The sequence below is a fragment of the Lepidochelys kempii genome, chromosome 5 (genome assembly GCF_965140285.1).
Source record: "Lepidochelys kempii isolate rLepKem1 chromosome 5, rLepKem1.hap1, whole genome shotgun sequence".
In the NCBI taxonomy this organism is placed as follows: Eukaryota; Metazoa; Chordata; order Testudines; family Cheloniidae; genus Lepidochelys; species Lepidochelys kempii.
The window spans coordinates 113,800,292-113,813,914 of NC_136384.1; the positions used below are offsets into that span (position 1 = coordinate 113,800,292).

At 44.2% G+C, this 13,623-nt stretch overlaps 1 protein-coding gene across 1 annotated transcript; it reads right to left on the bottom strand.

Annotated features, from left to right (window-relative positions):
• Positions 1-551: 551 nt before the first annotated feature.
• Positions 552-5,654, bottom strand: LOC140911762 (cyclin-dependent kinase 4 inhibitor B). The gene is made up of 2 exons (XM_073345513.1): positions 5,507-5,654; positions 552-3,295 (listed from the first exon to the last, which is right to left on the bottom strand). The coding sequence occupies exons 1-2, from the start codon at positions 5,651-5,653 to the stop codon at positions 3,014-3,016; spliced, it is 429 nt and encodes a 142-aa protein (XP_073201614.1). The 5' UTR covers position 5,654; the 3' UTR covers positions 552-3,013.
• Positions 5,655-13,623: the final 7,969 nt, after the last annotated feature.

Below are 13,623 nucleotides of genomic sequence, written 5' to 3' on the forward strand. Positions count from 1 at the left end.
ACATGGATCCAAAACGGTGTAGTGCCGCCTATTCCTAACCTAGAATTCAAACACAGCCCCAATTGCCGTTATGGGGAACTATTTTTCATTTTGGCAATCTGCATGGGTAGCATGGTACACTACATTTTTTAAAAAAACAGAAGCAAGAAAACTCTGCTAAGTTTGGCATCACTTCAATACTCTGAGAATGTAATAGATATAGGTATAAAGTATTACAGGTGTATGTGTTATCTTTATCTTTAATATTTAAGAATTATACATGACGTTTTAAATCCACAGAGTGGCACTGATACCAAGTCTGGTAGAATTTTCTTGCTTCTCTGAAGTGTTTTATCCACGCAAATTGCCAGACGAACTCCATTTTCCATATTAGTGATTTTTTAAAAAATCTGCTATTGAAATACACATGGTGTTCAATTTGACATTTTATAAGCTTTCTGACAACCTATCTCTAACATAACCTCAACTAATAAATATTGAATTTTATATTAGAAAGTTTAACAACATTGAGAGACAAGGTGGGCGAGGGAATATTTTGTACTGGACCAATTTATATGTGAGCTCCAAAGCTTGTCTCTTGACCATCAGAAGGTCCAATAAAAATATTCCCTCATCTCTCTAACATCCTGCGACCAACCTAGGACACTAGTGCAAACATAAAATAACCATCACTTTAGATTCTCTGATTAACCCACTTTAATATTTTGCACGTGAATAATAACCGCTACTTAATCAGCTTAAGCAGTACTGAATGGGAAGCAGAAGCGATACACAAACATATTTATAAACTGTTCTTTCATTGATGTCCTTTGGGGGGGAAAGCTGGTGGGCAGATAGCAATAATAACGAACATTCACACGCTCTTCAGCTGTTGTATTGGATGTCCCTGTTGCTTGTACCCATTGCTTATTTGCGGATTTTAAAAACAAAACGCTGTAATAATGGTCCCAATCCTGGTTCCATTAAAATTAATGGCAAAGCGCCTATTGATTTCATAATAGGAATATTTTCTAGAGATACACGTTCGCATTGCTAGTATAAAATTCATAATTTGGAAAGGTTTCTGAATCTGAGTGTATTTTCAGAGTTTCCCTCCTGGTAGGAATTGGAATGGGATAATTAATGTGGGTGTATGCCTCGAAAGTAAAATTAGACGGGAAAAGTTCCTCATAGTGTGAGGGATCTAATTTAAAATAATCTAAATTAAAATATCGGAATGCAGATCTGTCTGTTCTAGTACTGTTATGAATAAAAGCATTACTCTGTGATTTAGCATTGATCTATCACTTAGATCACTACAGAAATCAATAAGTCAACTTGCCTATTTTGAATCCTGTTATGAGAGGGGTCTAATACCAATCACAAAAACCACACTAGTATATCTAAGAATTTAATATGCTGAATACAACATTTTCCCCTCCTCCCCCCACTGTGATGATCTACAATATACTCTCCCGCTGCTTCATCTGCCCAGGGAGACTCTCTTGGTGGATAATAAGGAATATAAAGGTCCTTTACCCCACATTGTGAGGTTTTTATAATTTGGGGGTTTTAATCTAAAAACCAGACACCAGAATCCTCCCAGTCCAGTTATTTAAAATAACTGTACACAAACACCTCTCTAATGTTCGTGTGCATATATCTCCCTTCGATCTAATTGGAAGTAGTAGCTCTCCAGAGGTAAGCTATTAGCTTCATAAGAAGCTAATATTCTTCAGATCATTTGCTTCGCCCTAGAGGGCTTGATCCAATGTGTATTGGTATCCAGAGAAAGATTCCTATTAGTGTCAGTAGGTGTGGGATTACGGGCCCATAATCCCGTTACCAATGCTGAGCAAATGTAACAGCAAGGGTTTTCTGACTGTAACAGAGTACAGCTAAGGAAAGGCTGCCATCCAATAAACATCCTCTTATCTTGATGAGTAAAATATACTCCTTTTTTTAAGTAATAATTGAAAGCATTCAGCAGCTTGCAGGATAGCTTCCTCGGAAGTTTTTATGTAGTAGGTACTGTTTAAGGAGCCTATTTATGACTGTACTATGCATGTATTTATTGCTTATATAATGCATTTTAGCAGGGAAAATACTGATGGTTGCTCAGAGAGAGATCCGGCTCTAGATTTTAGAAAGTCAAGGGCTTCTAGCTGTAATGCAGGTTATTTAGCGTCTTTAAATGAAGGGCTTGATTCAAAACCCATTGAAGGGGGTGGGAGGCGGGGGAAACACTTTGAGTCACGCCCTAATGGGCACCCTTGCAACTGATGCTGCTTGTGTGACATTTTAAGGAATATATTGTAGCTGTGCTGGGAAATTATGTAGCATTATTGCTGCCTTCGTGAAGGGTTTAATGGGAATGGAATCAGGCTGCCTACACGACTATGGGATTCTTTCCATTGCTGTTAACAGGGAATTAGATCAAGCTCATGGTCCTGCCTGCATTCTGGAAAGGTACCCCATTCCGTTCGGTTATAAGGTGGATAAATCCCAGACAACACACTCACTGGAGGAAAAAGCAGGCATGCCCCCAAGAGTGCTACCAGCTGGGGGCTGCAGGCAGGCAGGATGCCTCCTCCATACAGTGCAACCTTACCGACCCTTTTACCGTGAAATCTTCTCTTGGAGCAACTTTACTGTAACTGGAAGAATAATCTGTTTGCCTGCTCGCTATCAAAGGAATCTGACTGTATGCAAGTTGAGTATCAAGCTGGTCCTCCAGAAGTGGGTTTTCTCTCTCTACACGCTTTACAGTTTGACTGGAACCAAGGAGAGCGGCTGTTTTCTACCACAGCCTGTGAACCGTCCATCCCAGGCAGCGCAGTCTCAGCGAGAGAACCACAAGGCTGCAGCTGCCTGGCGGATGGGTCACCGGATGCCGTAGAAAAACCTGGGGTGAAATCCTGGCTCCACTGAAGTTAACAGGAAAATTTCCATTGACTTCAGCGGGGCAAGCATTTAATGAGGCCCCTGTGGCTGAGCTGTTAGCCCCGCAGACGGCTGGCCACACGCCCGTGCCCTATGCCTGGGGCGGAGCGGCACCCCTTGCAGGCTGGGCGCGGAGGTAGCTGACCACTTGCTGATGCCCGCTCTCGACAGCTAGGTCAATGGGGAGGCGGCCCCATGCGTCCCGCAGATCCAAGCGAGCCCCGCCCCGGTGCAGCGCCACAAGGGTGTCCAGGAAACCTTCTTGCGCCGCATCGTGCACTGGGAGGGAGCCGGTGCGCGGGTCCGGCCGGTTGGGATCCGCTCCTCTCTGCAGCAGCAGCTCCGCCACCTGGGTGTTTCCCATCATCATGACCTGGGAGGGAGAAGCCGTCAGTCAGCCTTGATCGATTTAGGGTTCGGTCTTGCTCTCTTAGCAAGAATCTCGTTTGGTCTAATGGGAATGTTATCTGAGTTAAGGTCAGAGTCTGAGCCGCATTACGCTCTCTAGGCGTTACTCTGGATTTACACCGGCGTAATGGAGACCAGAATCTGGTCGCTTGACTTTGGAATTACATCTGTGTTCCAAGGAGGTAAATCTTCAGGGTGATATCCGGACCCCGTAGATGTCCATGACAGAACTGCCATTAGCATCAGTAGGGCAGGCTTTCTAGGGTTTTGTATATTTAGCTACTTGCATACGGTGCATAGCTCTTGAACTACATAAATACATATTTCAAATGAGTATGTATTCTGATAATATTATTCTGTAAACTTCATCTTAAACACTGAAAAAGGTAAACATTAAAAAGAGTTTACCCAGTGCAAATCAAGAGCATATGTACAAAATACATCCTTAAGCCCCCTCGCTCAGTAGCGATGTTTTTTGACTGCACTCCTTTTTATATTTGATAAAAAATAAAACTCGCCATCACATTTATCAAGTCAATTTACGCAGACATGACCTTCATTTACAAGTGGTGAATGAGAGATGAACAGTTCTTTGAAAAATTTCCTCTGTGCAGTGAACTAGGAAAATGTACTAGAAAACTAATTCATAAAAAAATTAACTGACTAGAAGAAAAGACTTTCATTTGACAGATTTCCATTGAAAATTAATGCGCAAAGAAAGGGCGGCAGAGCTGGAGGGGAAGTTTTGTCTTTGTTTTAAATCATAAAAGGAAATCCAAAATAACTCTTGACCTGGGTTTAATATACTTGATTGATTCTGCAGCATACTTAAATATTAAGTGTGTAAAATTTGTTCATGTGTATTCCGCTTCACATGCACAATCAAACAAGATGTAGAGTTACTTTAATATGCTTTAAATGATTAGTAAAATATATTTGAAGTTTCACTATATTAAATGTGTCCAAATTTCAATTTATTTTAACCAACAATCTCTGTGGGCAAGATAAATAGAAAGTGGGTTAAAGGATGCACTTTTTAAAAGAAGAAAAAAGGAATAAAAACTCATCATAGAAATCGGTTGCAACATTTTTATCAAATGTAATTGAGCACAGACAGAATCTATGTAAACTGGTCTGAGAGACAGCCATTTTAAGGGCAGCAAAAAAAGGTTTTTAGTTTTTTCTAAACTCATCCACATATATGGACATAATTTAAAAAAAAAAAACCACACAAAAAGCAATAACAACTCATCCACCTATGTGGATAACTTTGTGTGTGGTTTTTTTTAAGTTATCTACATATGTGGACATGAACTTTAGCCACAAAACCCTTTCTTTTTCCCCTCTGCCATGTTTACTCCTTGCAAATATAATTCCTTCCCCCTATAAACAGTCAAACAAAATGGCAGTCATTCAGAGTCCAGTTATGCTTGATTAAATGTATTGTGATCTGGCATTTTATATGCTCAAGAGATTGTTTGAAATAGTAATAGAAACAAAGTACCATTTCCTAAATATAACTTTTAAATTTTTAATGTTCTGAAATGAATGAAGTTGATGCTAAAACATCTAAAATAGTGCTGTTTAATGTAAACCTTTTATCACAACACTCCTTCAGTTTTTTCTCCCTCTAGAACTTATTAAGGGGTGAAGAATCGAAACGGGGCACCTATAATTGTGGGATATGAACAATAAAGCAAAGTGGACCGTGGTATAGAAATTTAAGACGATTTCTATCCATATTCATACATAATGAGCTAGCACTTTGCTTTATTCTTCTTGTCCCCCATAATTACACGCGCCCCACTTCGATTCGTGTTGTGGAAAATGTATACTTTAACTCCTAAAATGAATAATACCGACGAATAATACTTTTAAACGAGGGGCAATGAATTTTTAAACATCACATCTCTATTTAGCCAGCCAGAAGCAGAATTCGTTTCTCTATTAAGTGACTCCCATGCGCTCCCCTTAATGGCCGACTCAATAGGTGTACAGAAACTAGAGATTTTTTTACAATCTCTAATTTTTCCATGTTTGGAGTAGGCTCTCCCCCCACAGGGCGATCTCCCCTCGAACCAGCAGCGCTGGACAGCTGCTGTAAAATGCAAAGACCCTCTAGCTCGCGCTCCCCGGTGCCTGTGTCCCCTTCCAGCTGGGCTCCGTGACCCTGTACCTGAATCGGGGTCCTGCCGAAGGCATTAACCGTATTGGGGTTCACTCCGGCTTCCAGCAGCAGCCGCACCCTCTGCCCGTCCCCCTGGGCCGCGGCGTTAGCCAGCAGGTCCCTCTCGCCGCCTGCAGCTACAGCCCCCGCCTGCATGCCTCAGGGCGCCAACTAGCCAGCTCGCCCCCCCCCCCCCCACCACTCCACCGCCTTAACTAGCGGTTCTGCTGGCACCGCCCAGCGTGACAGTTTGCACCGCCTTCTTTTTCGTCCCAGGCCCCCATCCTCCAGGGGCACGTGCGTGCGGGGCTCCCCCCGCCCGCCAGCCATGGGTGTCACTGCAGCCCCCCAGCCCCGGGATCGATGCCAGGAGTAACTTGGCTGTGGTCTCCCTTCTCTCGCGCGCCCCGCCGGCCCGCTGCACGCGCGCTCCCCCGCCCCCAGAGGAAGCCCTGCCATTGCGCGGGGAGGCGGCAGGGGCTGCGGCAGCGGCCGGGATTGGAAAGCAATCCCTGCCCGTCACAGGCGCCCTGGCGGGAGCTGTCCCCTCCCCCGCTAGCGCTGCGCGCCCTCCCAGCTTTTCTCCGCCCTGTTGCTTCGCCGCTTGCACACCCGCTCTCCTCTCCTTCCAGCCGCGGTGTGTGTGTCCCCCCGCCCCCCCCGCGCCTCGCCCAATCACCCCCGCACACGTGCATCCCCCCACGCGTCCCCCTCCACGGTGCTCACCCTCCTCCTGCTCAGGGTGATCTACAAGGAGGGGCGCCCTGTGGCTCGGCTCAGGCGCCGTCTCCTCTACCTTGCCCGTTACTTTGCCACTTGACAGCGAATCCGGACCCAAGGCGACCTCCGCCGGTCAACATCTCTCTCCTGATCTCGCCAGAGCCACCCACGCGAGCTCCGGGGAGAAAACTTCTTTCGATCGGGGAGGTGGACCGAAAATAAGTGGGTGGGGTGGTAGGTGAGGGGCAGCGCCCTGCTCTCTTGGAGACACCCATCAGAGCGGTGGGGGAGGAGGGCAAGCCAGGGCAGAAGGGCGCAAGATAAAATAACTTGACTGCTGTCCTCCATCCATCCCACTGAGTCAACCACCCAGACTCCCTTGCTTGTGCGGTTACATTACCCCTCATCCGCACCTCCCAGGCACCTGTCCATCTCCTTCAGTCCCCCGCGCCCCCTTTGCCTGTAACCCCTCTTCTTGATCCCCTTCACCCGCTGTCTACAGCTAAAACTACCGTCTTGGCCACCCCCGGGTCTTTAACCATTTCACCCCCCGGGAGGCTCCCATTTGCACACCCGGTCTCGCCGGGTAAAGTAGATCAAGGAGGAGAGGACGCTCCCAAATTTCGCTGGCAGTCGTGGTTCCATTATACAGTACTGTCATGTGACTGTTGTGTTGTCTGCTAACCAGTGATGTTGCATGCATGGCACTGTGTGAGTAGATATTTCTAGTAAAGGTGCTCATGTTCCCAGGAAAATCCTGGATTCTTCACCAGCCGCGACCGGTACCTTAGATAGCGCAAAATAGACAGCACCTGTGCGGGAAAGGGCTGTCAAAGCACTTCCCGTTACAGTGCCATATTTTCGAGTCATGTCTAATTTTTGGAGCAATACTCAGGAAGTGGAGGCAGAAAATGTGAACAACGCCGATTTTATTCACTTTACAGCAAAAGTTTCCATGAACAGAGTCATCCGTAGAAGAAGTCTACGCGGTTTTATTTTAGATAACCCAGCATGATTGCACAATCCGAGCCCTCTAACTCGTAAATATAGAAGCAGATAATAAACTGCTAGACTTACCTGAATATGTATGTCCATTCCACCCCGGTGAAATTAACACAGCAGCGTATTTATGCATGCCACTTAACCTACAAAGAACAATGCCAGCAAGTAATCGCCATGAGCAACATCCCAGCAAGTAAGTAATCGCCATGAAAGCAAAGACGAATAGTACCTTCTGAAGCTAGTAAGATTTTCCTGTTTTCGCTAGAGGTGAAATCCACCTCCACTGTACGTGCCAAATTCTGCCCTGTAGAGCGCTATAAACTTATCACATTCAGTTACAACTCTATAACGCAGTCAAGAGTCTCATTACCATTTTGCGAGGTTCCAGCCCAGAAAATCTCACAGTCCACACTCCGTTTAAAATGAGGGTAGAACCCAACACTAAGCAGGTTAATGGTATCACTTCCTGGACTGTAGTTTCATATTCATATTGTTCTGTAAGGTGGAAAAGTCATGCTTGTAAAGCCGGTAGTCAATCTGAGATCACGTGAATTAGACGGTCAGACAAACGTGGTGTGTGTCCAGTGGGGGGAAAAGGGGGGGAGGAGGAAGAAATGCCCCAGGCAATAAAGGCAGATTGCAGTGCGGAGCACGATGCGCGGTGGAAGGTTGATACTAGATCCTGGGATCCGTTTGAACAAACGTCACAGAGGCGGAAAGTATTGCAGCTCATCACTAATACCTACAGCCACCCAGAGACACACGATAAAAATGCCTTTATTTTGTATCCGCAGGCCAAAGCCCTGGCTATAGAGCTGTATGGGCACCCCTTCCCCCCCCCCCCCACCACATACTTACTCCGTTGCTTCTTACACCAGTGATCCTATTGAGCTCAATGGCAACACAGCACGAAAAAGCTGACAGAAGAACCACTGAATGGGGAAACAGGTATTCTGACATTTTGCCAGCATTTTATAATGTAAGGTTGTCCTTGAGGGGAACCCAATCGGCTCCGCCCATGGGCAGGTTAGGGTCTTGGGCGCCCTTGCACTTCTGCACAAGCAAGTAACCGTTCTGGATCCGGGCCTAGCATAGAAGGGAAAAAATATCCTCTCCCTCAACCCCGCAGTAGCCCCTCTCTGGTGGGCTGCAGGGATATGTGGGTCATCTTTGTGTTCTTCCTTCACATACCCATGCAGGAAACCAGCAGAAGTTTAGATGCCAGACTGCGTGTTAACTTATGTTAGCCTCCCCGAGGGGTGGAGTGCCCCTGTAGGGGTTGTGGCAGGGCACGAGGCAGGCTGCTTTACAACAGAGTGGGGGCAGAGGGCCCCTGTGTGAACATGCCCGCACTCCATGCCCCCACTCCGAAAAGAAGGAATGATTAAAAACGGCTGTTTTCAGTTTGCTGAGGCCGATCTTGCAATGTAAGCGTGTCTGGACTGATCACTGCGCCTATCTGGAGCTCCATACTCTAGTCGGTGAAAATCTTGGACCCCGCTCCCCAGACAATGGGAGTTTTGCCAGGACTTCTATTGCGGCCAGGATTTCATTCATAGACTCCAACGGGGCTCCCCATGGGCGCAGGGGTCGATCTATGCACAAGGCATGGCAGGATCGGGGCCTGGGCTTCGTAGGTGAGTGGGAAATAGCGCCTGTGTCAGGGGCGACGAAGCACTTAGTCACTATAGTGTTTTTGCTGATACTGACTAACACGGCTACCACTCTGAAACCTCATTATGTGTGTGTCCTGCGTCCCTTTTTACACATTCTGAAATGCCTCCCTGCTGGTAAGACACCCGCTCCTCGTACCAGCACGTCGTAAGCCTACATCTGAAGCCTCCGCGTAAGACACGGAAGTATTCCGTTTGGATTTGACAATCTTGCGGGTAGCTTTTTAAACATTACAGAGAGAATTATATTGTTTACCCCTCCCCGCCCCACACACCTCAGCAAACCTCCTTTCAGAGGGTTTTAATTCCATCCAGGACACATTCCAGTGTCACATTTAAGATCACTTGACGGGAGAGGTGGAAGCTGTGAGTTGGTGGCTCAGTAATATCAAATAAATGCATCCCTATTAACTAGTATTTATTCTCTTGCCCCCTCCCTTCACCTCCAGGCTGTAACCAAATCTTGTGATTTTTTTCTCCATAGGGGTGTGTGTGTGTGTAAAATCTCCTGTGGAAAAAGAAATTACATATTTATATATAACTTCTTGTTTGTCCCCAAACCTGAAATACTTGTCCACATCTTAATAATTGAGGACCAGAGCTAAAGTTCACTGAAGTCAATGGAAATTTTTCCACTCACTTCAATGGACTTTGGATCAAGCCTACACCACATCACTAGAACTAGTTCCTCTTTAGCCTTCCCAGTAACCTCACGGTACCCCCCTTCAGTCTATCCTGTAGGTAACTTGCTGCCTTGTGACACTTGCTGTGGACTGTTCTGAAGGAGGGTGTTTTTTGTGAGTTCACAAGAAATGTATCACTGTAAACGGCATGTGATCAGAGAATTTTGTGCTGCAAGAAGTTTGTTCCATCTAGTAGCTATTCACAGAGGAGGGAAGAAATAGTGATTGAGTCAAGCCATCAGGGACATGCTGAGGATAGTACTGATGACAAAACACAGCTCTTATATCAGTTGTAGTAGAGAGAAAAAACAGCAGGAGGTAGAGGCCAAATGTTTGGAAATCAAGAGGTAGTTCAGGTTTTTGAGAGGCCTGTGTGCTTTCACTGTACCTGGAAAGTATCTTTCTGTTTTTTTTTCCCCCTGGGTGAAATCCACTCCTAGGAAGAAGGCCATCAGGAGGCCTAGGCACCACAGAAACCTTGCTTAGGCCTTGTGTAGTTCCTCTACTTTTCACCTTCTGATAGGAGAACTAGTGCACAGAATGACCTGAAGGTGATGTTGTTCTCCCATAGAAACAGTGCTTCAAAGTTACAAAATTGCACTTCCTTTCCCCCCCCCAATCTTACCAAGATCTAAATTAATAATACCAAATACCAAAACCACAAAGCTCTGAAGTACTTTAAAAATTATTTTGCCAGAACAAGAATATTTAGGAACAAGTTACAAGGTGGCGAAATTGTAGCAGAGATTTAGATTTTCACATTTTAAACTACCCACCTAAAATGGTGTTATGCTCAGAAAGTGACTGTAAAAACAAAACTACCTTATTCAAAGCATCTGCTTCCTGAGTCAGATACTGAGTCAAATGACTCCTTGGTTTACTGGGGAGGGAATAAGGCTTGGAACCTGCAAAAATGGGAGCAGCCACATTGAAGGAATTATACACGAGCATAAAATTATTCACGTGAAAAAGGAATTTTCAGGGTCCTGGGCTTTGTTTGTACTCCTGGTATCTCTGCAGGGACAATGGGCAGAATTCTGATCACATTCCTACCTTGAATTTTCGCTAGTAACTCCCGTAGCGCTGCTGTGAATTTTTTACCGGCGTGAAAAACTCCGCAAAAGGCAACGAAGTTACCTTGGATTTTCTCCAGTGGGAATGAAATTAATCAGGCCCTAATTCCAGTGGATGTGCACAGTCTGATGCTCATCTTTGATTTTACAGCTTCCGGAGCACAGTGGGCAACTATACAACTGATTTGTATAAAGGAAAAAACCGAGACTAATAAAAACGAAACACTAGCTGGTCGGAATCAGTGCCCAGATCCTACGGTGATAAACTCTGTTTAGATACAGAGATTAGATTAAGGAAGTACAATTCTGAAGTTTAGTTCCTTAATCTTTTCTGTTTATAGTAGAAAATGGTGGGATGGCTACAGAAATACTAAGAAAAAGCAGCTGACAGATTAAAAAAATGTTTTTGCTTGCTGCGGCAAGCAAATCCAGGAGTCCCAAGAAACTTCAGAGCTACCCAGTTACCCGAATTAGCAGTACACACATTGATAAGGGGGTGACTTTAGAAGATGCTCTTGTGTATATAGAGCACGGTGCTATTTCATACCAGACAAAAGGCGATTGGCGTAGGAGTTGTGATAGCAGCCCTGGTATGTACGCACACGGCAAAGAGAGGATCCCACTAACTGTCAGGCAAAAAGTGTATCTTGAAAATGGATGTCCACAAATGTGTAATGTTTCCTTATCTGAGCCCAGCTTCTCACTAAGGGCTCCAAGTCTGGCACGTTTACAATGCAATGCAAGTTCCACTGGATCCTTCTGGCATCTTTCTTTACAGGTCCGAATTTTTCATCCGTATTGGGGTGGGAATGGGCTGCAAAAATGCTGGTTTATTTTAATGTTCTGGAAAATGCATCGAGCTATCATGCTAATATAAAGTAAATAATCGTAAAAGCCTTTATAAACCAAGAAACTGACACAGCACTCGGGTGTCCTGCATAGATTTGGCCCAATCATAAGAGAAAAGAGTTATTTTACGGGAACTGACACAAGCCACAAAACTGCAGATCAGCATCAAACAAGATAGCAGAAGAAAGGCTCCGAGAACCCTGCTAATAAGATCCCCCCCTCCATCGTCAGTTTTCAACCTTTTCTACCCATGGCCTCAAAACTATCCCCTTTTCCTTCTGCACCCCCCTTAAATCCATCTACGCTTCTCTCAGAAATCCACACCATAGAATACCTTGTGCTGTTTCAGTCAAGCAGCTCGCATTTACTAGCAGGTACCACAAAAGAATATCTGAGATGACCACAATATTGCTGAACAAATGCTGATCACAGAATTATATTTGATTAACCTAGTTACTGCACCTCTTTACTGCTGGGAAAAATATTTTGTTGCAGCGGAAGGGATAAAAAGAGAATTATACTTTTTGATGAAACCTTACTTCCTGTATAATTTTTTCCATTTCACATTAAACAATTTAGCAACCCCAATTAACTGGTCTAAGGATTTTATTTTTCTGCCTCTCTCTAAAGCTGCACTGAAAAAATAATTTGGAATAATGATGAAAACAGATCTAGTTGGAAGCTGCAATTATACAAAGTTAAACTATTTTGGTTATATCCGAAACAGAAAACAACCTATTTTACTATTTAAAGTGCCTCCACTTACCAGCAAAGTGATATAATTTTTTGTTTGCTGTGATAGGTGAACATGCAAATAAGGGAAAAATGTGCCCCCCTTAACAACGGATAATTGAAATATTTTCTCTTTGCTCTTTTCTAATATAGCAATACATTAGTGTTAAATCGGATGGATGGGTCATGGTTTTATGATAACGTAGTACGCAAGGGCTTTCTTAGTCTCTGAATAAAGTAACTAAAAGGATGGATTTAGCCTGTATGCAAATAGCTTGACTAATTTTAATAAATCTAAAAAGAACTATGGTAGAGGATAACTTTGGTAGAGCTATAATACGAATAAAATATAAGCAGGTGAATGGCAATTGTTGGATGACGAATGCTAAGTAACTATCTGAGAGCGCTTTACAAACATATAATTAATTAAGCCCTCCCCACATTCGGTAAACCTCGAACGTGGACGTAGGAGCAGAGAAACTGAGGCAAAGGGCGATTGTGACTTGTCCAGGGTCGCATAAAAGGTAGGTGACATAACCAGGAAAAAACTCCTGGTCTCCTGAACCTATGGTTTAACCAATGCCACAAAATGTTCTCTGTATTTTACTAATAGTTTCATTTACCGTGCTGTATGCATTTTCTAGGTTTACTGTAACAATACAGTAGTTTTATTTGAAAGGCGGGTTCAGGCCCATTACGATATTCAAGAATCTCACGCTGGCTGCGGATTAATCAGAATGCAGGGGTTTCCTAATAGCATTTTATAATATTTTTTACGGCTTTGAAATCAACAAACTACTTTATGTGCCAAATTAAAACAAATGTCCCAAGTTTCAGCACAAATCCTACATGAGTGCATACAAAATAAGTAACTTTCTGCCTAATTTTCACTTACATTCATATACGCAGGATTTGCTTTAAAATGTAATCAGCCATTTTGTAAACTTCGGGATCTATCTGGTTCGGTAAGTGCTTTTAGAAGCAGTTCCTTGGCACTGCTCCAGGGAGTTAGAGCCGAAGCCCTGTTGGAGTTGGGCCCTGTGTTATTTGTTTTCAGTCGGTTCATCGCTTTTTATTTCCTCCCGGATCTTTCCCTTTCTGATAAAACAACTAAATTAGAATAATTCTAATCCAGACGAGAGGGAAAGGGAAAGATCAGTGCAGCTGCTGTATTTTCAAATGAATGTGTCCAATTCTACCCTCAGACACACACACACACACAACTCCCAGTACCCTCAGCAAGGGCTATGAATGCATCTGCCTACAGTCTGGGCCCTTAATTGTTTCTCTTTTTCGCGATTCACTTTAATCTTCTCCCAGGCTTATTATTATTTATTTTAATATAATTATATTGTATAGAACAGCTATGATAGGGCCGGAGGGGGAATTCCAAG